This window comes from Chrysemys picta, chromosome 21, assembly GCF_011386835.1.
Source record: "Chrysemys picta bellii isolate R12L10 chromosome 21, ASM1138683v2, whole genome shotgun sequence".
In the NCBI taxonomy this organism is placed as follows: domain Eukaryota; kingdom Metazoa; phylum Chordata; order Testudines; family Emydidae; genus Chrysemys; species Chrysemys picta.
In genome coordinates, this window is record NC_088811.1 from 14170054 (window position 1) to 14197037 (window position 26984).

Sequence of the window (26984 nt, forward strand, 5' to 3'; positions counted from 1 at the left end):
CGCATCTCATGCAGGTGTGTGGGCACGGGGCGAAGGGCAGACCCAATCTTAGCTCCACCTTTTCCTCCTCTCTCCAGCTGAGCTGCCATGCAGAAGGAAGTAACCACGGAAGCCCCAGGAGAAAGGCATTACAGCATCACACTTCCGTCCCTGCTTCCCCCTTTGGTCATTGGGCAAAGTACGCTGTGCACTGGCCCCTGGACTGCGAGGTGCCAAATCAGCCTGAACGGGCACAGGTGGCACCAAGCTGCATGTCCCTCGACCCGTTCCTGGAGGAGCCGTCTCTCAAAACAGCTGGACTTTTCTGCAGCTGCTAATCATTCAGTCACTAAAGCAGCGTCATGGGGAGGGATCCCTGGCAGAAAGTAATACCCAGCACACACATGCAACTGTCGTCTACAGTCCTCTTTTACCAAAAAAAAAAAAAAAAAGGATTGAAAAGTGAAAAATACAGCCGGCGGGATGCACGCTGCCATTAGCACAATCACATCCGTGCTGCTTTTGCCTCACTGAACTAGTTTGCACTGGGCCGTGACCACTGTCAAACTAATAACTTAGTTAGCTGGCATTCTGCATCAGCTGGGCTCCCAGTGCTGCCTGGCCTTGACAACACAAGTGAGCTGGCTTGTGTGCTTTTTGTATCCAGGTAATTTCCCATCCAGCAATCTCCAGGTGGCTCCGGGATGTCATCTCGTTGGTGCAGGAACCTGAAGACGGTGTGGTCCAGTGGGCAGGGAACCAGCGTGGAAGTCAGGAGACTACAATTCAATTCCTGTCTCTGCCACAGACTCTGTCCTGAACCACATGACCCCACCGTGCCTCAGTTTCCCCCCATGTCAAACAGAGATGATGGTGCTTTAGCCGCCATTGTAAAGTGCATTGATATCTATGAATGAGAAGGGCTGGAGAAGGCCTGAGTATGATTAATCTCCAGAAGCACAACAAAGCTCTCAAACCCAGAAAAGAAGACCCAGGGTTCCTTGAAGCCCACTAGGGACTAGACTGTTGCCACCACATTTCATGTGGCAGGTGCTCAGTTATCACAACGGTAGGCAGGAGAGCAGAACCCGAAGACAGACAGACAGAGATTAAAAACCCAGAAAACTTCTGTATCTATACCGAAGCTGCACACAAAGTATCTGCCACCTGGATTTTTTTTAATAGGCGTTTCCTTGTAGAAACAGGGAATCTTTCGTTTTTATTAAGCTCTGTTGTGAGCGATGAAGGGGGCCAGGGGGGTTCCTCTGAGGCCAGTTCTCATATCCCTGTATCCACAGGGGACAGACTAAATCTGCAATTCAGGAGGAGATACCACAGGCTTGTGTCAAACAGTAGGAAATGGTGCGTTTCCAGGGCAGCTGGGCTTGCAAACAAGCTTGCCTCCGCTTTAGGTTCTTTGGCACAGGGAATTAGAATCCCCAGGGCTATCTCGAGCAGCTAACTCCTTGCTTCTCTCCAGCGTTCGTTTCAGTGCTAACGTTCTGGTGAAACGCTGGCACTTCATGATGGCCACCCTCGGCCTGTGGGCTGCAGTGCAGATCCATTTTGCCCCACGGGCCTGGTCGGTGGCACCCACATGGGCAGATGGTCTCCAGGAGGGGTCTAGTCCAAAGCGTGGCAAAGAGACACAGGCGGCGAAAACGATCTCTTGCTTTTGTTTGTTTGCCCTTCAGTTTTTCAGTGTGTTGCTTCTTTCCCGACTTATTACCCCCGATGCAGACCTGCAGCTTCCTTACAACCCTCCCTATTCACCCTGGCTGTAGGCTATGGTAGGAGAAGGTAAGGAAGAGAGGGGTGAAATCCTGGCCCCATTGAAGCCAATAGGAGCTTTGCCATTGACTCCAGTGTGGTCATGATTTTGCCCAGTGTTTTTAATACCGGATAAAACGCTGCCCTGTGTTGCGTGGCACGGATTTCCTGGGGAAGCGAGCAGTGCCTGTTCTCTCATTCCCTGCCTTTGCCCTGGTGTCTTTGCAGGAGAGCGAGGATGCGGTGAAAGCACTTGCAAAAGAAAAGGATCTCCTGGAGCGCGAGAAGTGGGAGCTGCGCCGGCAAGCCAAAGAGGCGACAGACCACGCCAGCGCGCTCCGCTCCCAGCTGGACCTGAAAGACAACAGAATGAAGGAACTGGAAGCCGAGCTAGCCATGGTGAGAGCCCTCCCTCCTGCAGCTGTAGCTGGAGGCATTGGTTTAGGCTGGAGTGCAGACGGGGCACCTCTACAGGGCAGCTGGGAGGTGTAAAATCCCAGCTCAGGAAGATGTTCACCTGCTAGCTAAAAATCATAGAGATGTGGGGCTGGAAGGGACCTCGAGAGGTCATCCAGTCCAGCCGCCTGCTCTGAGGCAGGACCAAGTAGACTCTCCCTCAAGTGTTTGTCCAGCCTGTTTTTAAAAAACCCCACAGATGGGGATTCCACACCCTCCCTTGGAAGCCTGTTCGAGTGCTTAGCTAGCCTTAAAGTGAGAGAGTTTTTCCTAATATCCAATCTCAATCCCTTGCCGCACTAAGCAGCATGACCACAGCAGCTCAGGCGAGCCACCCAAGTACCACACTATCTGAGATCCTGGGGACATCCTTGAGCAACCAAGCCCAAGCAGAGTTAGTGTGTGTGCAGGTACCCACTCTGGGAATTGCGTCTCCGACCTGCAGCGGAGACGTACCTTAGAAAACCTCAGCCAGTCCAGAGTCGCTGCCATTACCATGAATTCTGTAGGGTTTGCTTTTGGTCTGATTCGCTGTGACAGCCCCTGCCCAGTGGATGTCTCCTGGCTGGACACTTTCACCTTAGCAGATGGTCGTATGTTTCTGGTCCAGCAAACCTAGACAGGCAGCCTTTCAAACCACCCTGGAAAGATACTTGCAGAAGCTGCGTTTCTGCCTCTGCAGTCATCCCAGGACCCTTGGCGATTCCCCCAGCACTCGTTATTTGCTGCCTTCATGCTGTAGCTGCCTGCGATGTGAACTCTATTTCCCAGGTGTTGAACAACCTGCAACTTTCCACACACACTGCAAAGTATGGCTAGGCTGCGGAAGCACCCTTGAAATCAATGTTTCCCTGCTTGGGTGATAAATGATCTCATTTTGTTAAGGGGGTTGCAGCACCGACCAAAGATACAATTGCCACAAATCGACCCTAATTGCCTTCAAAAGCTTGCCAGGAAAAGCAAAAACACAACAATCTCTTTGGAACCATTTTGTTTGTCTGGCTTCTCTGCAGATCGACATGGTACTGGAAGCCCAAGGTGAATGTCATTGAAAGCAGGCACCCTTCTTACTTGTATGTCTGTGACTGTTCAACTGTAAGCTTCCTTGTGTGCCGTCTGGCCAATGAATTAAGTAGAGAAGGCAAGGAGTTGAAAGGGTGTCTGGCAAGACTGGCAGGCTTCAGTATGATGTGCAGTTTCCTTTCATGAAATACATATGGATACTGTATCCCCATTCCCAGCACAGACACCCCTGCCTAGCTACACCAATACCGCTGTGACTGAGGCCTCCAAAAGGCTTAGAATTATCAAACAGGTGCAGACACGTACCCACATCACAAGTACCCGCACGTCCCCACTGTAATACACAAGTTCATACGCCTCTTTACTTACACATACAGTGCTGGATCTATTCAAACACATACCCGCAAGCGTATCCATAACCCAGTTCCTTCACTGCTCCAAGCACGTGTCCATGCACTCCCTCCATTCCTCTGCCCATATATGCCTACGTATTCTTCAGCATTTGGCTCTGAAATCATAAGCAGGCTGGTTGTCAATTGCCTCCTGTGTTTTCACTGTTCAAAGCAAATTTCTGCCATAAAACACACATGACAGCTGGACATGCAGTCAATTTCCCCCCCAGCTTAGAAATATTCCCTGGTATTAAATAGATACATCACAATGTGTTGTGCGTTGATTCACCTTGCTCTGCATAATTTCACGGTGCACAGTCGCTGCCTAACTGCGACACCTAGTGTTCAAAGCCTGTCTGGGGCTCAGTTGTCTCCGGAAAGCAGACTGGTTTCTCACCTAGCTGAGAAAGGAATGTGCTTCACGGTAAAAACAGCAGATTTCAGGAAAGGGCACTGGGATCATTTCTCTTACCTTCATTGGACTGTCTGTTGAGAGCTAAATATATCTTTCTTGGACTTGACTATAGAAAACACCTCAATGTTTCTAATATTAGGCCAGAATTCGGTCACGTTTAATCATGGTGAGTGGCGCCTTGCAGTTAGCTCCATTGAAGGCAAGGGGGTTCTTTGCAAAGGAAATTTGAGTAAAGGTGGAAGAATGTGCCCACAGTCATTCATATTTAAGGAATAAAGCTAGAGATTTTACAGTGCATGACGGGTAGGGTGACCAGACAGCAAATGTGAAAAATCGGGACGGGGGTGGGGGCTAATAGGAACCTATATAAGAAAAAGACCCAAAAATCGGGAGTGTCCCTATAAAATCGGGACATCTGGTCACCCTAGTGATGGGTAATCATGCTTAATAACATGGGTGTTATGCAGGTGAATTCACAGCAACCAACGTTTATGGCAAGTATTTCTGAAAAGGCGCTTACAACTTTTATAGCACAGTGTGACAAGGATATCTGTTAGATAACAATCATAGTTGTATAGGTGTGTTGTTTTTTTTAACTATTTAACTCCCAGGATAAGAATTTGAGATGCATTGCTTTAAAGGTGCTCTGCTTTTCAGAGTATTTCTCTTTTTTGTTAATTATTAAAACATTGATAGGGCCAAATCTCCAGCATAGCTCTGTTGGCTTCAACGGAGCCGGAGCTATGCCAGTTTGCACCAGGATCTAGCCCTTAGTACCTCCTTAGTTCCACCTCAGACATGTTTGCCTTATTGGCAGCACGTTGTCAGCTTGCCGGTCTGACTGTAATCCAGGAGTGTTTGCTTATTGGACATTAAGCCGGCAGTGTGCTTGTGATCTGATCACTGCCTCCGCAGTCCAAAAGGTGGCTTGTTTCCTCGCTTGAAGGATGTAGATGCTTGTCCTTAGATCTGGAGAAATGAACCGAGTCTTCCATGTTGCAGCCATTTGTGGCGATTGTGCACACATTCAGTGCTGGGAAATCAACCAACAGATATTTCACTCAGTCGCTCTCCAAAGCCCCCTGGAAAACAGCAGTAGGTTGTGCAGATGTAAGATAGGTGAGCAGGATATGAACACATTAGCAGAGGGCAGAGTTCCACCTACAGAACTTTGGAGGTGAGGTGTGAAAAGGGAAGAGGCCAACTTGGAGACTCATGCCCCAAATCCTCAAAGATATTTGAGCTCCTAACTCCCCTTGAGGATCTGGGCCTCTGTGCCTAGGGTGGCTTTGCAGGGAGTTAGGAAAACTCTCTCTCTCTCTCTCTCTCCTTGCCACCAAGCCCAAGTGAGGTGGAAGTGACTTTGACCCAGTAAACGTGGAGGCTGAGATCTTGTGTGCATGGTCAAGCTGTATCTTGGAGTGCCTTTTCCTAGCTGACTTCTAAACCCTTGAAAATCAGGTTTTATAATGGAAATGCTGACAGATCCTAAACCGTAGCAGCACTGTTGGCAATTCGTGCATGTTCTCTGAGTTGGGCCATTGTACATAATGTTCCATCGCCTTTCAGATGGATGGATGTTTTATTTCTGGGGCCTGTTATGCGGTATTTATATGCAAATTCCACACGCTGTTGCAGGAACCCTTCTATCTAGGCTTTTTCACAAAAGCAAAACACACTGGAGACGTGGAATACACGAGACTTAGATGCATATATTTACATTCAGTGTGTGCTGTGTGTTTTGTTGATTCCTCACTGCTGTAATGGCAGCATAAGAGCAGGACTTGGGAGTCACTTTCTTAGCGTTAAATGGAGTTTGGTAGAACAGATTAGACAAAGCATTAAGTAGGATGCCTGGGGGGAAGGAGGAAAGGGGGAATTGGATGCATAAGAGAGTTTGGATTTTGTTTTTAATATATTGTGTCACACAGTCTGTCTTTTCCCTGCTTGTAGTTAGTGGGAATATTGCATAGGTAAGTTGAGTATTCGCTCCAAAGCTACAAAGAAAAATACCAGTAAATCGCGATTTGATTGGGTTTTTCTCTTCCTCTTTAAAAAGCGAATCACTTACCAATAACGGTTCCTCCCCAGGGACACGATCCAGAGTCCATCAAAGGGAAGACTCTCATTGACTTCAGCAGGGTTTGGCTCAGGCACATAGGAGCTGATCTTGCACCCGCTGACTCCACTGAGAGCAGGATTGGGCCCCAAAGGTGTCATGCATGGCTCCGGGTTCGTGGCTCACGTGTCCTGCAGTGCAACATTTGGGGTGTTCCCCAAAGAAATCCATTGCGAGGCTCGGGGCAGAGAAAGGGGTGTGCACGGCCTGTTGCTGCCAGCAGCTCCATTTGTACCTTAGGAGCAAATTCATACCCCCCTTGTTCCTCTGAAGTCCGACCAAAGGCACCACATCATTTAATGCAACAGACCCTGATCCTTTAATCTGATCACTGACCTACCTCGACACCTGCACAGAGTCCCAGGGAAGTCAACAGGGGGCATAAAGGGACCACAGGCAGGGATCAAAATGCAGGACTGGGCCTTTAATAAGTGACACCTTGAGGGACTGGAAAAAACCCAGGCAGCCTATGATTTCCAAGGCACTTCAGAACTGTGGAAATATTCTGTGTTGTCCTAGTTATAAAACATCGAGTGAATCATGGGAGCTATTCTCTGCTGGCTAATTAAAAGGTACAGTCAAGCAACGGGCACCTCTTTAATGAGAATTTTCAAATTATTTGTACTTTGTAGATGCTTCTGTTTAATTTTTCAAAAAAGCAAAATATTGAACAGGGGGAAAGCGTCCCTCTGAGCCTGCCAAGTCCACCGGGAACAGCAGAAGAACAAACAGGCCCGTTTAACACATCTGAACCAAAGCCAACCGCTGACTTTCTCTGTGTCCCTTTGCCTTTCTTCATGAAATTTGGCACCGCTTACTGTATAAATCACTGGCTCCTGTATTTGCAGGAACAGCTGTTTCAGTTTTTGGTCCAGGTTTCTCTCAAAGGTAAATCACACGCTAACGCTTTGTTGTGCTGTTTTTGTTTTCTTTGTGATGACCAAATAGGTTTGACTTCAACTGGCCAGCCTACCCCAGCTCAAACACTTATGCTTAGTCTTACCTGGGGGCTGCCGGAAAGCCGGGGCTGGTGTCCCAGCTCTCAACAAGTGCATGTTCTGTTTTGCACTCAATCAGATCTAAATGGTATTTGCTTGCATTCTGAAATCCTATTATTGCAACATTGGGAGCACGCAGATCCCCCAGAAGAGTTAATTCTCAACCTTGGTAAAAGAAACCATGTCTTTTGGGAGGATTTAACCCTAAAAGCAGCACCTACATCATGTTTTCTTCTTGGAGCGTGAAACCGGCCCCCGTGCGTTGGGTTAGCCCCTCTGCACAGAGGTGACTTGAACGCACTGCAATCTGAGTGCTGTCTTGAGAGAAGTGTTTCATTGTCTTGTGTTTTGTTCTTTTATCCCATAAGGCCAAGCAGTCCTTAGCCACGTTAACCAAGGATGTCCCCAAGCGTCACTCGTTAGCCATGCCAGGCGAGACCGTGTTGAATGGGAATCAGGAATGGGTGATGCAGGCGGATCTCCCGCTCACAGCTGCTATCCGGCAGAGTCAGCAGACGCTTTATCATGCGCACCCCCAGCACTCAGCAGATCGACAAGGTGAGCAACTAGCCCGCCACAAACCCCTTTGGGAAACCTCTGTGATCTCTTCTGCCTTTAAGACGATGGCATTCTTGATAAAATTGAGCACCTCCTTGTTCCAGCTAAGGGTTAGTCTTGTGTACTGTGGCAGGGAGGGAAATAAAGTCCAGTAGCTTGGTATGACTCCGCTCCAAGGAGAGGTGGGTATAGGAGAAAGATTTAAATACATATGAGAGTTCCGGAGGCATGAGGCCAGATCCCCAGGTCGTAGCTACACTGGCGCCAGTGTATCTATGCCAGTCTACACCTGCTGAGGATCTGGCCCACAGCCTTGAGCCAACTTTGATCTGAAGCTTAACAATTTCCCTTTTGAATGTCAACAATTCTCATTCATTTTAAAATTAGGGTTTATCTTCAGCACTGAGGATTTTCACCCCTGTATTCCCCTCTTTCAGATGAGGTGCAAGCCTGAGGCCTTCGGGTCATTGAAGTTTTAGGATTCTTTTGATATCCCAGTTAAGATAAATTACGTTCTGCCCCCTAAAATCCCTCCTGAGGGATCCAGTGAATACACAACATTCTTTGTTCCTTCCTGTTCCAAGCGGTTACGCGGTGCTGCAGTGCCCTGTAACAGCGGCCACCTTTCACCCCAGAGGTTGGCTGAGTTTCAGTGGTTGGGCTGACGTCATCCTCAGCTCTCTCTTTCTTGTCTCCTCCAGATGTCGTAAGGCTTAATCGAGGCCTAGCTGTAAAGCATGTGATGTTTGGAGAAGGGGTACTGTGGGAGGGCAAAGGGATTCATTGCTTCTACCCTCTGTGGTACAAGTCTCTCCTGTGGTTTGACAAGGGCATGTAAGAAACCCGACCAGGTCTCAAAATCCAGATTCAGACCCAGGCTGCTATGCATAACCTCCCCTTCCCCTGTGGCTTCAAAGTCTGGAGACTCTGCCAGCTGAACTAATCCCCTTTCAGGGAGCAGCTTCAACTCCGCTTCAGAGCAGCAGGCCGGAGTAAATGGAGGCTGGTCTCCCCGCTCTCTGCCTTCCCCGCTGTGAACTGGGGCCAGGATGTTCAAACCTGGGGGCGTAGAGTTGGCCATCCGAGTAAGGGGCCTGACTTTCCAAGCAGCCACAGTCAATGGGAGCTCGGCACTTCTGGAAATCAGGGCCCGCGCTTAGGCACCTAATAATAATGGATCTGTCTTTATTATCTGTACTGCAGTAGCACATTAAAGCCCCCGGTGAGATCCGGCCCTCCTTGTGCCAGGCACTGTACAGACGCATAGTAAGAGAGAGTCCCTGCCATGTAGAGCTGAACACGCTAAATGGATGTAGCTGCCTAGCTTGAAATGCCCACATTGGAAAGTATTGGCCTCACTGGAGCCTACACTCTCCTGCTTGAGTGCATGATGCTGTTTCAAGGCCCCCAAGCAGGCTTTGCCCTCTTCCCTTTCAATTCTAAGCTATCCTATGTGCTCTCCCTGTTCCAATAACCTACCCAGCACCCCAACTGTTTGCAACCAAAGCCCAGGCCTCGGGAAGCAGCAGTTCCCAGCCTTTCCTGAGAGGTGATCTCAAAGGCGTCAGCGCCTCGTTCCTTTAAGCCCTGCAAAGGCAGATCAGGGAGGAGGATGCATTTGCTCAGAAGTCGGCGGCGAGCACCACGCCGCAGAGGAATTTGTTCGCAAGCAGAAGGGCGCCTGCGCCCTGCCGTGCCTGCGCCCTGCCGTGCCTGCGCCCTGTGCAAAGCCGTGAGAGCTCAGGACCCAGCAAGTCTGCCAGCTCCGGGCACCTGTGGTGTGGAATTGCACGTTCATGGGCTGCTGCCGGTTTCTAATATTCTCTGGCAGTTCAAGGATTGCCCTCGCTCTCAGCAGAAGGTGAAACGCTGCAGCACTAGATAACCTGGCATCTGTATACGGGACAAGGATGCAGCGTTCAAGGAGTCTCATCTTCTCACCCCTTAGTACAAATACTCCAGTAATGGCTCAAAACACTGGAGTGACACTGCTCTAGCTCATGAGCTCTTATTGCAGCGCACTGTAGTATCCCAGTGTCCTTCACACAGCTGTTGTGGGTGATTACAGTCTGCCTCTGTACATCCACACACACCCCTGTAATTTCGGTTTCATACAACCTGCTTCCTGCCCTGCAGTGCTGTGAAACAGCTGCCACGTTCAAGGCCATAGATGGTTTCCCTGCAGTGGTGGGTGACTCCAGGAGATTTTCGAAGGAGCCTAAGGGAGTTAGACACCCAGCTCCCATTCGGAATTAGGTATCTGACTGTCTTAGCTGCTTTTGAAAAACCCCGTCAGCGTGTTCAGGAAACACTTCGGGATCCATTTGGATTAAAGCTGTGTGCTCAACCAAAGGACATTATCCTTCTTTCTCACAAGGCATAGGTGATACCTGGGCCTGGATGGGCCCCAAGGATCCCGTTTTTAACCACAACAATAATCTTTGCTCTTCTGTAGAGCTGCTCACGTAGGGATCTCAAAGCACTTTACAGACGTTAATGTACTGAAGTGACTATTACTTTCCTCATTTGCAAGTGGGGTACCTGGAGCCCAAACATTAAAGAACTTGCCCATGGCCACAGAACACGTCTCTGTCACAGGCAGGCATGGCACCCAGGTGTCCTCACGGTCAGTGCTGTGCTCAAACCATTGCCTCGTGCTGGAGTTGTCCGGCACAATAGAGCTTCATTTCGGTGCCTTTCATGCTCAGTGACTCACCAAGGAAAGTGACTATTGGGATGGTCATTATCATCTCAAATTATTGAGTAGCAACCCTGGGGAGCCCCCACCACGGGCAGGAAGGATGGAAAAAAACAGTAACTTATTAGCGTGTCATCATCTGAAATGTAAGAAATTCCCACCAAAAAATGTTTGCAGCCATATTAGAGCTTGAACACTATGTAGGGCCAATTGGACCAGCCTACAAACTTCTAGGGTGAGTTGTTTTAAAAGGACAATATCAAGAGTGTTTGTTTATAAATATGTTCATTTAATCTTCCCACTTTACAAATATCATCATAAATTAGTGATAGATTAAATTCATTCACCTTTGACTATGAAATTAGTCTGGTCGGTTTCTGAGTCTCCCACCCCAGCACCGTGCTCCGGGGTTTGACTTCACAATATTGCAAGGGACTGTCTGGATCTTAAACAAGAAAACCTGCAACATTTATTAATGTTTCTATTCATCCTTTCTGTCTTTTACCCACCAAACCTAACTATGGGACCCAGACTAAATTGATCGTGTTCCTTTGAGCAAACCGCATTCCACGTGGGGCCAAAGAAAGTCGTTATGTTATTTAGCTTGGATTATGAAGATGCTTCTCCCTTTGGCACAAGTTGTTACCCATCTAACTAATTATCATAGAATCATAGACGATTAGGGTTGGAAGAGACCTCAGGAGATCATCTAGTCCAACCCCCTGCTCAAAGCAGGACCAACACCCACTAAATCATCCCAGCCAGGGCTTTGTCAAGCTAGGCTTTAAAAACCTCTAAGGAAGGTGATTCCGCTACCTCCCTAGGTAACCCATTCCAGTGCTTCACCACACTCCTAGTGAAATAGTGTTTCCTAATATCCAACCTACACCTCCCCCACTGCAACTTGAAACCACTGCTCCTTGTTCTGTCAGGGTCTAAATAAAGAAGGGAGACTAAGGATCTTTACAGATAAGGAACAGAAGCTCAGAGAAATGTTGGGATTTGCCCAAGCTCACGCAGTTAAGTTGCGGCAGAACCAGGACCTGAATCCAGGTCTCTAGTCCAACAGCTGAGCCATCGCACCCTCTCTATCTCTGCAGCTGCCCCCCCAGAAGTTACAGGCAGGATAGCAGATCTGCGGCGTTATACGGTCGTCTAAAGCATTCATCCAACACCCCAGCCAGCGACTGTCCATGGAGAGAACCAAATTCACAGACCGAGAATGGTGTAGTATCCAAGCTAAAGCAGGGAGGGCACAGAGATGAACATACTAATTCCACTGAGCCCTAACTCTGCTCCTTGCCTTCCAGCTGTCAGAGTGAGTCCGTGCCATTCACGGCAGCCTTCCATCATCTCCGATGCGTCAGCAGCAGAAGGCGATAGGTCATCGACGCCAAGTGACATCAACTCGCCCCGGCATCGGACGCATTCCCTCTGCAATGTAAGGCAGTTGTGAGGTCGTTTGTGACTCTTAACTTCTGTGCCAATGTTTCTAACCCTAACCATCACTCTTACCTGCTCGTCTTTTGCCAGCCCTTCTTCTGGGGCCTGAGCCAAAGCCCACCAACGACAAGGCAAAGCCTCTCACCGGGCTTTCGATCAGGCTAGTCATATAAATCCTGAGTTTGAATGGGACTTAAAACTACCCACATCCCAACCAGGAGTTGGTTCTACACTGCCTGACTCTGTGTGCTCACTTGCACCTCTGCAAAGTGCGTGTCCCTGGCTCCCACTTTGCACTGGCGGCCACGCCCACACACAGTACGAGGCAGTGGAGAATCCACGTCCCTCTTTTCAAGAGCTGTGCAAAAATGTTGCATCTCTGATTTTAGTAAAACGTCCTGAAGAAACAACTATAATTTTGTGCCAGGCCATTATTTTTGCAGCCCGGAACATGGATTGCAAAGAGGTTGATTGAAATGGCAGTTTTCCTAACTAGACATTCGGAATCTCTCAGGTTTCAAAGGGAGGAACAAGCTTCAGCAAAGCGAAAATTTATGAACGTACTTAAAAACAGATCCATGTTCGAGTTGGAGCTGGACTGAGACTTTGACAAAGTGTTTCTCCCCTCGGGCTCCATGTTCTAGGTTTTGATTGAAGACGTGCAGAGCTTTACAGTTTCTCATGATGTGACGTCCCCTTCCTCCCCCCCCCGACCCCCAATCAATCAAAATTGAGCCACTAAGACCAAGTTTCACTCTCAGCTTTCAAGTTCCTCTGAATCAAACTTGAGAGCTGGGAAGCCACATGAGTCAAAATGAAAACAGGGTTTGTCAAACTCCCTGTGAACTGAAGAGGCACAGAGCTTCCAGCCACAGTCACTGGGTCAACCACACACTTGCAGCACCGGGGACAGAACCTACCCTCTTCCTCTCCAAAAGCATAGCTGTGAGTTTAAAGGAGACTCTCCATTAGCGAACAGATTTAGGGCTGATATGGTCTCTAGCCACTAGAGGGAGACATGATCTCTCACACTGAGCTGGTGTGAATCCACATTTCTGCTCTCCTTTTACGCTGGTATAAATCTACAGTAATTCCATCCGTGAAGTTACTCTTGATGTATAACAGTGTGTAAATGAAAGCAGAATTCAGCTCTTTGCATTCCACATTTTTTAAGTTGGGGAAGGGGAGAAAGAGAGCGGCAGCCTTTTCTACTAACGACAGAAGCAAAGAAAGAGAGGCCAGGAGTCTGTTGCTTCGGTATCAATAGAATTGATTTAAATGACTGGAGTGACAGTGTGGAAGAGAATTTTTCAAAGTTCAATAGAGAAAATACATTGGAAGGTGCAGGAAATATCCAGAAACACTGCAGTGGGAGAGCAGAGAGGTTATACGGTTCATAATTAAGATATCCTGGCTAATAAATGCAGATAAATGTAACTTAATTCTAGGAGGAGTTCAGTGAGTGAGCAACAGAGGGTCCTGTGGCACCTTTGAGACTAACAGAAGTATTGGGAGCATAAGCTTTCGTGGGTAAGAACCTCACTTCTTCAGATGCAGTGAGTGAGCATTTGCCAGATAAGAAAGCCCTGCAGCATATGCTGACTAAGGCAACCATACAGGAATGAGGGCTGGTCCACACTAACCCCCCAGTTCGAACTAAGATACGCAACTTCAGCTACGTGAATAATGTAGCTAAAGTCGAAGTATCTTAGTTCAAACTACAAGGTACTTACCGCGGGTCCACACACGGCAGGCGGGCTCCCCCGTCGACTCCGCGTACTCCTCTCACGGAGCAGGAGTACCGGTGTCGGTGGCGAGCACTTCCGGGATCGATTTATCGCGTCTAGACAAGACACGATAAATCGATCCCAGAAGATCGATTGCTTACCGCTGAACCCGGAGGTAAGTATAGACGTACCCTGAGAGAACAGTCTCCAAGCCCCTCGGGCAGTTGCCCCATTGCAACGAAGGAGAGAGAAGGGGGGTGTCTGCACTGTGCAGCCAGAAGAACAGTGTGTGAGGACTGGCTGGCTCAGTGTATCGATAACAGACCCGTTAGCTGTGGGTCACCAGTTAAAGTCCAGCTCACGTCTGTAAGGCAGCATCTGATTGCTCTGGAGTGACCTGAGTGGGGAGCATTTGTCTCGCTCCTAGAGGCATCGGCATCTCCAAAGCCCACCCTCACAGCTGAGGCTCACCGAGCCTCTCGCTGGCAGGGAGACCAATGGGGGGGGGGGGTGTGGCACAGGCTTGTCTGCACATGAAAATTCATCCTGAACAAGGTACGGTACGAATTTAAAACAGATTAACTATTCCTGATTCCAGAATACGGGCTTGTCTAGACCAACAGTTCACGGCAAGCTGGGATGTAAATCTACCTATTTCTAGCCTGCCACGCACTGTGTCCAGAATAGACCCTGCTGCCGTGCACCGGCAGTTCTTGTGTGCTTTGAGCTCCCCCTCTTTGAAATGGGAGCAGATTAACGTGCATTAGGGAACTTTCAGTGCACGACAGCAGCGTCCAGACAGCCAGTGAGTGTGCAGCAGGCTAGTGCGGGGTAGATTTTCACCTCAGTTTACCATGCACAAACTGTCTGTGTAAACAAGCCCTAAGAGTGTCTGTTTCCAAGTTAGGGTACGTCTATATTTACCTCCGGGTCCGGTGGTAAGCAATCAATCAATTTATCGCGTCTTGTCTAGACGCGGTAAATCGATCCCGGAAGTGCTCGCCGTCGACGCCGGTACTCCTGCTCCGCGAGAGGAGTACCCGGAGTCGACGGGGGAGCCTGCCTGCCGCGTGTGGACCCGCGGTAAGTTCAAACTAAGATAGTTCGACTTCAGCTACGTTATACACGTAGCTGAAGTTGCGTATCTTAGTTCGAACTGGGGGGTTAGTGTGGACCAGCCCTTAGTTTAAGTAGCTTTCCTACAGGAAGGACCGACTGGATTAAACTAATTCAGAATAAGGCACTCCTATTCCGGAACAAGGGCATCCACACATGGCGTTAATCGGGAATAGCTAATCTGAAACAACTCGCTGTGGAGACAAGCCCTTAGAGCTAACTTTTAGTGAGCAGATTTATTTGTGTGGCTTTTGTAGTTCGAACAGTCATGCTTTCACCTTGGCTGTTCCTCCCATTTCAAATAGTTTGTGTGTGTGTGTGTCTCTCTCTCTCTCTCTCGCTCACACACACACACACACACCCCTACCTCTCAGGCATGGTACGTTCCACTCAGTGGTCTGTTTTTTTCACTCCCTAATTTTGATTAGTACTAGGATGGGGCTTCCTAGCTGGGTCTAAACCCAAATGGGCAGAATATGCGCATCTTCCCAAATCCTTGTGCAAGCTGATAACAAGGCCATTTCCCATTGAGTCCTGGACCATTCCCACATAAAGCATCCAACACCCTGAACAGTGCTGTCCAAATAATAATGATTTATTACTAATTGGTGATAGTCAGGCACGTCCCCCCTCGTTAACGAGGGGCTAGCTTCAGTCCTCCTCGTTACATTTTTGCTTGACCAATTACATCCACCAGCTGTGGCATTTGAATCAAGCTATGAGTCAGAGGGGCTCTGAGTTCAGGGAGTAGATCTCAGTCTAAAGGAGCGTAAGTTGGTGTAAACTCCATGCTTAGGGGGCCAGAAGAGAAGGATGTAATAAAGAGCTGAGAAGAGGTAGTAAAGCAGGCCCGTCTCCACACCAAATTGGTCACTTGGCATGTCTGTTTCACCAATGCAGGCTCCTTTCCACCTGCTCACCATTGCCTTCGAACCTGGCCCGACACGAATTAATGTGACAATCTGTGGCATTTCCTATACCGGTCCAGAACCAGTGGCATTAGCCCTTGCCAACAGGCAGAGGCAGACCAACTCGGAACAGCATAAACGGTGGCTCCAGATTAAACTTTTCCTCTTTAGTGTCTTGACCTGGGAAAGGGACCTGGACTGAAATGTCTGCATTCGTCTGGATTTTATTTTTGTTACTAATGTGGGTTGGAAGGGTGCGTCTGGGCTCTGAGAAGCACCCTGAAGTTTGGGTGTTTCTCAGAAATTTCTCTGGTTTGCAAAGATGAGACAAAGGTGCAGGAGTCGTGAGAACAAAGGGTTAAATGAATCTTGTCTCGGTTCAAGGGAGTTTGCTTGAGTTCAGCGGATTCACCCTTCTTTATTCTGAGATTCTGATTTTTCCAAAACCATGTTTGAATTTCCCTCTTGGTTGCCCTTAGCCTAGTGTCTGTGGCATAGTCTAGGGAACATACAGTTTTACCTGCCTCCGCATGATCTTCTCTTTTCCCAAATCCCTCTTCTCCTTCCCAAAACAAATTGGCTTCAACATGAAACAGCAGCAACTTTGCACCAGCTAATGCTCTGAAGCCCAGAAATAAGCAGGATTTCCAGAGAGAGAGAGAGCTGCTGGGTGTGCGTTTATATCCCCGGGCCGGTTTTGCTCTAGCAGTGCTGTGTGGTACTAGGGCTGTGTTTATGCTGTTTCAATGTGATCTGTCTCCTTCTACCGGTAGGGGGATAGTCCTGGACCGGTACAGAAGAACTTGCACAACCCAATTGTACAGGTAGGAAACCAATTGCCTTTCTTGACCAATCTCTTAATGAAATAGTTTATTAATGCGCAGCGTGGTTGACACACACACATGGTGCAGAGGCCAGAGTCATGTGAAATGCCGAATAGGTATATTGTAAGGGCTTGTCTACACTACTGCGCAGGGTCGATCTAAGCTACGTGAATAGTGTAGCTGAAGTCGACATACTTCGATCTACTCACCGCGGTGTCTTCACTGCGGTAAGTCAACAGCTGGCGCTCTCCCATCGACTCCGCTTGTGCTTCTAGTTCTGGTGCAGTACTGGAGTTGACGGGAAAGCGCTCAGCGGTCGATTTATTGTGTCTAGACGAGACATGATAAATCAACCCCTGCTGAATCAATCGCTGCCCACCGATCCAGCGGGTAGTGTAGACAAGCCCCAAGTATATAGATAGACCATGATTGGTAACATCTGTCAGCTTTGGAAATGGGTCTGAATGAAAACTCTGGATTTGAGCCATCCTCAACTTTGGATCCAGAGCCAAACTCTCTGACTCCAGCCCAGCTGTAGTCGAGGAGATGAGAGAAGAGTTCAGGCATCACGTTTCAGAGAGAGTGGCAGATACTGGGAATAGCAGTTGCCTTTTTAGAGAGAGGGATGGACCCGCAAAAGAGTCCAATCTGGTGTAAATTGCACCTTCTGTCAGCTCCTCGGTATCTGTTACACCAGCGTAGGCTACGTCTACACCAGGAGCGAGGGAGGATGATTGCCAGGCACACTCCTGCTAGCTCGAGGAGCTGCTAGTGCACTAAAAATAGAACAGCCCTGGCAGAACAGGCAGGGGTGAGCAGCGGCATGAGCTAGCTATGCTGGGTCCAGTCGGGTGGGTGCAGAACGGTGGAAACCAAAGTAACTGAGGCCCTGTCTACATGAAAGAAAGGTGCAGTGGTGTAACTAAATGATGTGCTGCACCAGCCTCACGCAGGGCTTCATCTGATGCATCATCGTCCCGTGACATCCCCCAGTAAGCTGCAGCTGGGGAGCCAGATACCTTAGGGCTTGCACTGGGGAACTGCATTGAAATAGCTACACTGTTGTAAATGTCCTTAGCAGACAGGACCTTAGACTCATTCCGCACACTGCGGGGGGTTGGATTGCAGATGGGCCTGTGCCCCAGCTGTCCCTGAACTGTGGGGTGTTCCAAATATAAACGGGCCGCACCAAAACCCTGGGTCCAAACACGGACATTCCCGCCCCCCAGGAACACTTGGGGTGGTCAAAATCCAGCTGTAATAGAATGTCAGGGTTGGAAGGGACCTCAGGAGGTCATCGAGTCCAACCTCCTCCTCAAAGCAGGACCAATCCCCATACAGGTTTTTGCCCCAGACCCCTAAATGGCCCCCTCAAGGATTGAACTCACAACCCTGGGTTTAGCAGGCCAATGCTCAAACCACTGAGCTATCCCTTCCCCCTTTTGACCCACATCCCCAAGGGTATTTAGGATTCAATGGGAGTTAGACACCTACATTATTTTGAGCTCTGGGCCTTAGAGTCCTGTCTCCAGTTTGAATAAACTCAAACTTCAAGGCAGAGCTCAGTCAAACGACTCTCCTATTTTACCCGCAAAAAACCCCACACTAAGCTCAGTGTGAAACCCTGCCCCTCCCCCTCGAAGTAAGTGGTAAAACTCCCACTTTGTAGGGTGAAATCTTGACTCCACTAAATCCTCCCAGGTTTGCTCAAAAGTTTCCATAGGCTTTCTGACACACTGACCCATGTTTTGAGCTTGTTCTGTCTAGTTCTAGTGCTTTAGCCTAAGTTAAAGAACAGGTAGGGGAGTCCATGGGGTCAGGGCCGGCTCTACTGTTTTTGCCGCCCCAACCAGCACGCCGAATTGCCGCTGCAGACGGCGGGGGCAGTCTGTATGCTGTTAGGGCGGCACGCGCGTTTCCGCGGCAGCGGCAATTCGGCGCGCTGCTCGGGGCGGCAAAAACACACAGAGTGCCGCCCCTTGCAGGTTGCCACCCCAAGCACCTGGTTGGAATGCTGGTGTCTGGAGCCGGCCCTGAATAGGGTATGTAAAAGTGCTACATTCTGCACAAAGCAATGCACCTGAATTTAAGAAAACAAGAACTTCCATCATATTCATCTGCAATCCTCTCCCCAGGCGCCACCGTGCCAGAGTTTCTCTGTAGCATCCTTCCACTTAAAGCTCCCCTCTGGCTCCCATTAAGTTGAATGAGACTTTTGCTACAATGCAAGGGGCACTGGCAGAGCTGGGGGTGGATCCCAGGGCTGGGCTAGCAGGGGCTGCGGGTCGGGAGTGAGGGGCTCAGATCCCATTTCCTTAGGCTGAGGTTGGTTGCTTTTGGATTGCAGGAAAGGGGGTGATTGGGGCTGGATTTTTTCCCCCTTACTCTGATGCTGGAATTTATTAGACCCTGTTGCCTTTTCACAAAGTACTATTAATTTTAATAACATCTCCAATGCATGGATACTATGTAAATAAATATTATGGTTATTATTTAGGATAAGAGACGGTCCAAGTACAGGGTCCAAACCAAAGCCCAATTCGCCTTCAGTGATATCAGATTAGGCCCTTATTAATTTCTTCACATATTTTAAAATACACCAATAGGCACCTGCCCTCTGCTCGGGGTGCCGAACCTGTAAATGAAAAATTACAACGGGACAGCCAATAAACATCTCCACCTCAACCCACAGGCGCCTCCCCAGCTTGCCTGGAAGAGCAACAACTCCGGGCTCTTGTGGACCCGAGGGTGGGGAGCAAATTCCAAAACTGAGGGCCCCTGCCAGCAGCTCCTTCTCATTTACATTATGGGAGCTCCAGCTCGAGCGCTGTTGCTGATTGTGTAGGCGTTCTCCTGACTGCCTGGACCATCCCCTTGCCCTAGTTATCAAGGCTGAGATATTTAAAGCCACCAAAGGAATTTGGATGTCTGTGCACTTCACAGTCCCTTAGATGGAGATTTTTGAAAGCTAACCATCGTAGGGTTTTAGCCTGCTGCCCATCACCATAGCATCTGGGCACTTTCCACATAAAACCAATAGCTATAGCAGTCCCCAGTGGCCTCCATGGAGTCTCTGGCTCTTCTCCTTTCCCTCGTATAGTTCCTGCCCCACTCCAACCTGTGAGCATCTTCTCTCCCCAGATTGTTTATTGTCGACGCTCATGTTATTTCCCCTTCTTTCTTCTCCCTCCGCTTTGCAGTCTCTAGAGGACCTTGAAGACCAAAAACGAAAAAAGAAGAAAGAGAAGATGGGATTTGGTTCCATCTCCAGAGTATTTGCCAGAGGGAAGCAGCGGAAATCCCTAGACCCGGGCCTCTTTGATGGTACTGCTCCCGATTATTACATAGAGGAAGACGCAGACTGGTGACCCCTCCCCTCCCCAAGCTGGTAGCTTGCCTCCTTCCTCTGCTGCCGGTGTGCGTGCGTGGGCGGGTGTGTGGTTGTGTGTGTGTGGATGCATCTAACTAAAAAAAAGAAAGTGAGCCTTTTTCCTCCGCGTCGCCACTTCTGTAACTGATGTACATACTACAAACAAAGCCTGTGTGTGACTATGTTAACTGTTGTCTTTGGAGCGATGCAGTTGTGTTGTAATCCTCTCGTTTTGTTCCTATTTTTTGTTTTGTTTGGGTTTTTTTGGTTTTTGATTTTTTTTCTTAATGAAACTTGAAACTTGAAGGACTGCTGTGTATTTGTAAATAACAAAAATATTGTGCACTTTGTGCTTGTGACGTCTCTTGTCCAAAAACGCTGTTTTCTTGAGCCCCTCATGTCGGTGCATTCTGTATCTAGTATGTTCTAAAAGTCAGGGGTTGGAGGGGACAGTATCCTATTCACAGGGTGCACCTGAGTTACAAAAACATTAGGCTCTGCCTATCCAGAAAGACCTTAAAATCTCACTCAGTGTGACGTCTTCCTGGCCAAAATCTCAGGAGGCAACACTGTTCTCTTTTGAATGCCTGTCAGCCTGGAATGATGGTTTAACTTTCCTTTGATTGTTTAGTTTAATTTATTTGCGCAAATCCAGAAGAGCTATTCTAACTAAATTATTGCATAAAGATTGGAATTTATATTTTTCCACAATGGTTTGGATGGGGATGGGAGGGTGTGTTTATACTGTACTGTTCTATTAAACTGCTGCCTGCAGAACTAGGGTAGGATTGGGTAGAAGTTGAGAGAATCAGTTTTTCTATTTTTGTCTTTGTGGGGTTTTTTTTTCCAAATGAATTTCTGTTGCATTTCTCTGTTTCTCATGCTAACATGGTGTACGTTTCCCCTATCCCGCAGTCGATCTAGACAGCAGGATCGGGGACCCAGATTGCTACATAGGAAGTATAACCAGGTCAGATATGTACAGATATCTTTATCTAAAACTATTTTTAAAATGCTCAACGTCTTGGAAAAGAGCAACAGTGATATTTATTATGGAATAATGTAGCGGAAAATGTTAGACTGCAAAGCAGACCGGCCTTTTCAGTACTGCATGTATTTGGAAGGAAGCACTGACCTTTGCTTTGATTGTATTTTCTGGCCACAGAAACATACAATTTGTTTTTGCCTCATGTCTGCGGCTTTTCCTATATACTGCATTCATTTGGGTTATTAATAAGAAAGGGGGATAAAGCGTGGCTTAAGGAACCAAGGCCCTGATTCAGCAATCCATCTCTTTGCAGGAAAGTACTTAAGTCCCATAGACTTCAATGTGACTTAAACACCATCTTAAAGTTATGTGCTTTGTTGAATGGGAACTAAAAGACTTCAGAGTAAAGTAGGGAGTGAGTCAGACTGTAAATATCAGGAAACAGCGTTGGATCAGATGCTTGGGGAACACTGGAAAACTGTTCCGTATCCAATGCTGTTAACTCAGTCCTGGGATATTTATTTTGTCTGTAAGAAAACTGGTCTGGGTCTGGGCTACTCCCGTCATTCGTCCCACAGTGCAGCAGTCTAATAACTTTGGTGCCCCCAGGTAAGCAAAGCTGACAGGTGCATCTCTTCAACCCTTAGTGTGGGGCATTGTTTCCTTCTAACTCTGCTTCACAAGCAAACAAATGTGCATTTTGGAAAGACCAGGTAATTTGATGCAGTTGCTTCTGAAACCATGTCTGCTCAGTCTCTTCTAAATTCTAGTTTATTCGGGGGTGGAGATTTTTACCAGTGCACCTAAAAGATTTAGAAGCACAAAGCCCACTCTTTTTACTGGGGACTTGTGCTCCTAGATCCATTAGGCTCTCTTCAAAATGTGATTTCCCCCCCCCTCTTTCCACTAACATGCACAGCTATCTGGTTACTACAAAATACAGTGCGTCGTGCTTTAATGCTTACAATACAATTTTACGCTCTTAAATTTATGATTATTTAATAAAATACTATTGTGTATTTTTTTTTAATTCCAATACGTGCACCCTGTTTGAAAGGGATATTTTGTCTTTAATTATGAAACTAAAACACACAATACCACCATGCTACATTTCCTTCTAACAGAAGGATCTGGAGAAACCACAGGGGGTTAGGGAAAGTGGCTTTAAATATCTGCTCTGCTTTGCAACGGGGATATGTCCAAAACCAGGGTGGGGGAGAACGACCCTGTTGCATCTTTCTCTGCAGAGGAACATTTTTATACATTTTTCCCCTCTTGTGTTTTTATAATTTAAAAACAAACAAGCAAAACTCCTGGTTATTTTAGTAGTTTCCTTTTCATTTCAGCTTTTCTAAATTAGGAAATAATTCTAAAAAAGTTACTAAGAGGATGATTTATTTAAAAGAAAACTACAATGAATAGCATATGAATTATGGGTAATATTAGATTTAACTCTTCCCGCGTGAGTGGGGAAGAGTCCTTGAAGGCATGGATGCAAATATAAAAATATTAAAAAAAATAAAAAAAACCCTAAATAAAGCTTATTTTAAAGTATGAATGAATTCTATGTGATTTAATTGTTTCTAAGCTGTGTTTGCTAGGCCTGGATCCTTGGCTAGTCCGGGTGATTAAATTGGATCGTATATATTGTCACATACTGTAATACAAATTCAGTATTTATACCACTTGCCAGCAGGGTAGCTGAAGCTCTGCTAGTTATTTGTCCATTTCCTCAGAACCAGAGTTTGCCTAATATAGCGATTTCTTTCCAGCCAGTTGGGAAGGATTTGAAGTTTCAGAAACTTGACTCAACGCACATCTACAGAAGCTGTTGCAGCTTTGGAATCCCGTAACTGACTTTTTTAGGGAGATTCCAAGAACTGCCTGGGGGGCTGGGGAGAGAATCGAGGCCTATAGACAAGAACTTTCATTTCCTCTTTAAAACTCACCTCCGCTGTCCAGTATTTTCCAGCCCTTGTGGCTGTGTCCACCTTAACAAAAGAAAGGGGGGGGGGGGAATATCTCCTTTCATGCAGACCCAAAACTCAATGTGCTAGTATTTGCTGCTCATGGCAGTGTGAATGTCAGCTGACCATGGGGACTAGCCGCCCCAACTCAGCCCACACTCTAAGGAAGCTATAGTTCGTAGGCTCCCCTAACTGTGAATCACGGTCAGCCTCTTTTTCCCCATCACGTGCTGGATTCTATAGCTGCTATCAAGTACGGCAGCTGAGGACTGAACTGGCTTTCACAGACCTGAACATTTCCCCCGTGGTGCTGCCAACCCAAACATAGCAGGGTTCGCTAGAAAGTGAAACTCGTCTAGAAACAGCAGCTGAAACCGACTGGTCTAGTTTCACTGGTTTTGATTTTTCTTTGCATTTTGCTCAGTACGGAGGATGAAAGAACTATGTTAAAACTTTTTCTTTCACAAATTAAGATAGAGTGAGTAATAGGAGGCCAAACTGTTAGGCCCAATTCACCCACTGCCCCTCATTCTAAAGGTACATGGCTCCTAGTCTCACGTATCAGAGAATCTCTCAGTCAAATGTGTTTATCCCAGGCTAGCGTCCTCCTCACCGGACCGCACTCCAGCTCCACTACAGGGAGGACAAGGCGACAGAATGGCCCTGTCTGCCCCTTGCCCTCTTGTAGAACACCACCGTGTATGGGGGGAGGGGAGAGGAGGTAGGGGGACTTAAAGGGGAGAACGTGGAGTCGTATGGGAATGACTGGGGAAGAGGGAAATGGTGATTTGGGTGGAGAAAAAAATCCTAGCAAAAACTGCAGAAGAAAAGAGGATGAGTGGGAGGAAAGGGAGAGGCTGTACAGAAAACCTGACCATCTTTCACTTCAGAGGGAACTTGAATTGGGCTGGCTTTGAATGCTGTAGCACTCAAATGGGGAAAGTAGCAGCAGGCAAGTAACCTAGCTTTAGTAGAGGAACCTAGGAAATCCTTACCTAGGACAGCTCAATTTGGAGCGGCAGGGAAAACTGCAAATCCCAAACAATGCTTGAAACACACCCACTTGGTGAGGAACAGAAGCCAGACCAGTCTCTTGAGCGAGTCCAACAGTGATGCTGAATCTGGGATCTGAGCTTTCCCATGGCTCAAGGATGTTTACACCTGGGGGTTGCGTTTGGCCCCGTACAGAGCCAGCTGTAAAGTTTGCACGTGGAGCCAAACTATTCTAAACCCTAAGGATCTTTGAACCAGGGATTTTGTCTCAGGCTTATCTCCCAGTTGATATAGGGCGGTGACTTTTAGAGTTGGAACTGGCACCAAGAATCTAGCAAAAGGTTTAGTAGACCAGAAAACCAGGCGGTGAAGTAAACTGTCTCCAACTTTGGGTTGTAAATCTTTCAAGGTGGCAGTTAGAATTTCATGACCAGTGCAAAATACAGTAGGAGCTGGGGTAGGGAGCGGTGATCCCAGAGGCACCAGCAGGTAAGTAATTGCACCGTTCTGAGAAGAATATGGAAACAAAATGCAGGAGGGCAGAAAGTAGAGGCCTCTTCGTGGGAAACGTGGGGCTCTCTCGAGCGTCAAGTGGAGCAATTCCTGAGAAGTTAACTAAGAACTTATCTGATGATTATTCTGGTCAGGGAAAGTAGAGACCTTTGATGTCCCTGCACAGGAGAGAGAGGAGTTACTCCACTTCCTCCTTCAATGGGAGTTATCCCTTTCTGATAACTGCTTATGGAGGGGATTCATTCACCTGTGACGCTATAGGCTTAAAGGAGGCTTGTTTAGTCAGAACCACAGTTGCTGATGACGTCATAGTCTAAGGCCAAGGCTACAGCGGGTTTTTGTACCAATATATTGAGCTCGGTTACGGGATGTTTTGGGGCGGTTTTTGGCTTTGGGGTGGTTGTTTTTTGCTGAAATAGTGATACAAGCTGTAGTGTGGATGCAGTTATGCCAGTATAGTTTATTCCCCCTCCCGCATGGGGAGAGAGAAGTCCTTACCTGGATCATTACGCTAGGCATCTCTCTCACAATCCTGCCCTGTGGTCTCCAGCCTTCCCATCTTCCGTTTCTCCTGTTTAGAGAGAAACTCGTTAGTGACACGAGTGTAGTGTCTACGCTAATGAGAGCGCCCCCATGACTATAAAATCTGCTAGTCTCCCCATTGCACAGAGGGGAAACTGAGGCACGGATTCTCAATGGGAGTTGGGCACCTAAACACCTTTGAGAGCCTGAGTTTAAGTGACTTGCCCCAGGTCACACAGGAAGGCTGTGGCAGAGCTGGGACTTGAAACCCAGTCTTGCAAGGGCCTAGACTTGTTCCCTAACCACTGGACCATCCTTCCAGCTATATTTCTTTAACAGATAAGCATGTCAGAGAACATAATCATTCCTTTGCCAGTCCCTGGGACCTTTCCTTTGAAGCTGTGAGAGCACTTTACAAACAACTATGCTTCACAACGTCCCTGTGAGGCAGGTGGGGAAACTGAGGCACAACGGTGCAGCATCTTGCCTGACAAAGATGGGAATAGAACCCCGGAAGCTCTGCCTCCTCATGTCCCACCTATAAATATACACAACCACCTGCCCTACAAATGGACTGTAGCAAAGTGTAAAAACAAGCAACCAATAATTCAGAGAAATAATACAGGAATAAAACTGCTCAGGACGGTCAGTTCTTGCTGTTAGTTTAGAATGGTCTCATTTAACTTGCCTCCTGATTGAAGTGAAGTGACGTGGTGGGAGACAGTCGCCTTTGTATTCTCTTGCCTGCTGAGAACACTGCAGGCCATGCCACGAGTGCCACACTGGCTACCCTACCAGGCTCACTGCTAGTTTCTAAATACCCAATCCTTGGCATAAACACTGATTAGCAGCAATTATCCCAGACCCTGTGTGTCCAAACCAGCATCACCCTTTGTATCCAAACCAAATTCGGAACATAATGGCCAGCTTTTCAGCTGGCGTACAACTCCATAGCACCACCGACTTCAGGGAGGCTGCCCTGATTAACACCCGCTGGGGGATCTGGCCCATTGACTTGAATGGAGCAGCGCTGATTTTCACCAGTGGTGGATCTGGCCTGATCATTCATTAGAAGACTATACAAGAAGGCCAGTCCATCCGGCTTAAAGAGAGAGACAACAGCCTGCAATTAAAGGGGGGCATGATGATAAATTTCACATTTAAAATATTCCTTACCACTGTTGTTAATATCACCTTAGAGGGGGGGTTCATAAATCCATACAGTGCTTTGCAACCATTCCATTAAAATCTGCCTGCGAGCTAAGTTAGGCATCAGTAATCCTCATATAGAGAAACCGAGGCGCAGAAGCAGTTTGCTTGAGGCCAATTGGAGACACTTACTAGGCGAACGCGAGAACGCGACGAGAGGCCGCTAACAGGAGCGTTTTGGAGGACACCGCGGTGGGCTCGGTGCTTGGAGGTAGTGGGACGTGGGGAGTGGTGCATTTGGTCTGTCTGTGGGTCAGCTGTTCTCTGGGCCCAGGCTGTGTAGCAACCATGAGCCCCTCACTAAGCAACTAAGAGGGTCTGTTTGGTGCCTTGCAAGACACTGTAAGGCTCTGTCCTTTGGAGCTCTGACCAGCCCTGCTGTCTGAAGTCTGACAGGTTCATCGCTCCCTAGTGGGTGGGGTGGAGCTCAGCTGAGCTAATCAGGGGGACTTGGTATAAAAAGTCACTTGCCAGGTGAACTTGAGAGCCATGATCAGAGGCAGCTAACAGAGTTTCGGGGGGAGATGAGAGAGGGAGGGTGAGGTTTTCCTTCCAGGCTCAGCGCTACGTGCAATTTCAGGATGGCCAGCGATGGTGACTTGCAACAGAGGTGCCATGTTTTCTTTACTGCCTGAAGCCAGAAGGGACTTCCGGTACATGACGTGCAAGTTGGGGGCTGTGCTGGAGGAAAAGTTTCTTGGATTCAAGACACTACTCAGAATCAGAGGAGCTGAGGCATTCTGGACAGCCAGGCTCCAGGAAGCTGCGTACCAAGGAGACCTGGCAGTACCTGACCATCAGAGGCAAGAAATCACATCAGCATTCTTTACCAGTGGAGACAGATGAAGATGGGCAGGCTGTGGCCACCAGAGAGAAGAGGACCAGGAGGAATTCCACACAGCTAGAAGTTTCCAATTGATACCAGTTCCTCAATGTGGAAACTGTAGAAGATACCTCTCAAGATCCAGTTGGTCCGTGGGAATGGAGACATGTATG

General features: G+C 47.9%; 1 protein-coding gene across 16 annotated transcripts in view; it reads left to right on the forward strand.

Annotated features, from left to right (window-relative positions):
* KAZN (kazrin, periplakin interacting protein) overlaps window positions 1-26984 on the forward strand; it is a 756723-nt gene that overhangs the window by 682493 nt on the left and 47246 nt on the right. For 10 of the 16 annotated variants that reach the window (XM_065575402.1, XM_065575408.1, XM_065575409.1 and 7 more), the window contains 5 exons: window positions 1978-2148; window positions 7521-7710; window positions 11719-11849; window positions 16376-16426; window positions 19627-19750. In XM_065575402.1, the coding sequence (XP_065431474.1) occupies window positions 1978-2148; window positions 7521-7710; window positions 11719-11849; window positions 16376-16426; window positions 19627-19750 (667 nt within the window). Of the gene's footprint in view, window positions 1-1977; window positions 2149-7520; window positions 7711-11718; window positions 11850-16375; window positions 16427-19626; window positions 22343-26984 lie in introns of those variants that run through there. The other 6 variants (XM_065575403.1, XM_065575410.1, XM_065575412.1 and 3 more) reach the window with 4 other exon arrangements.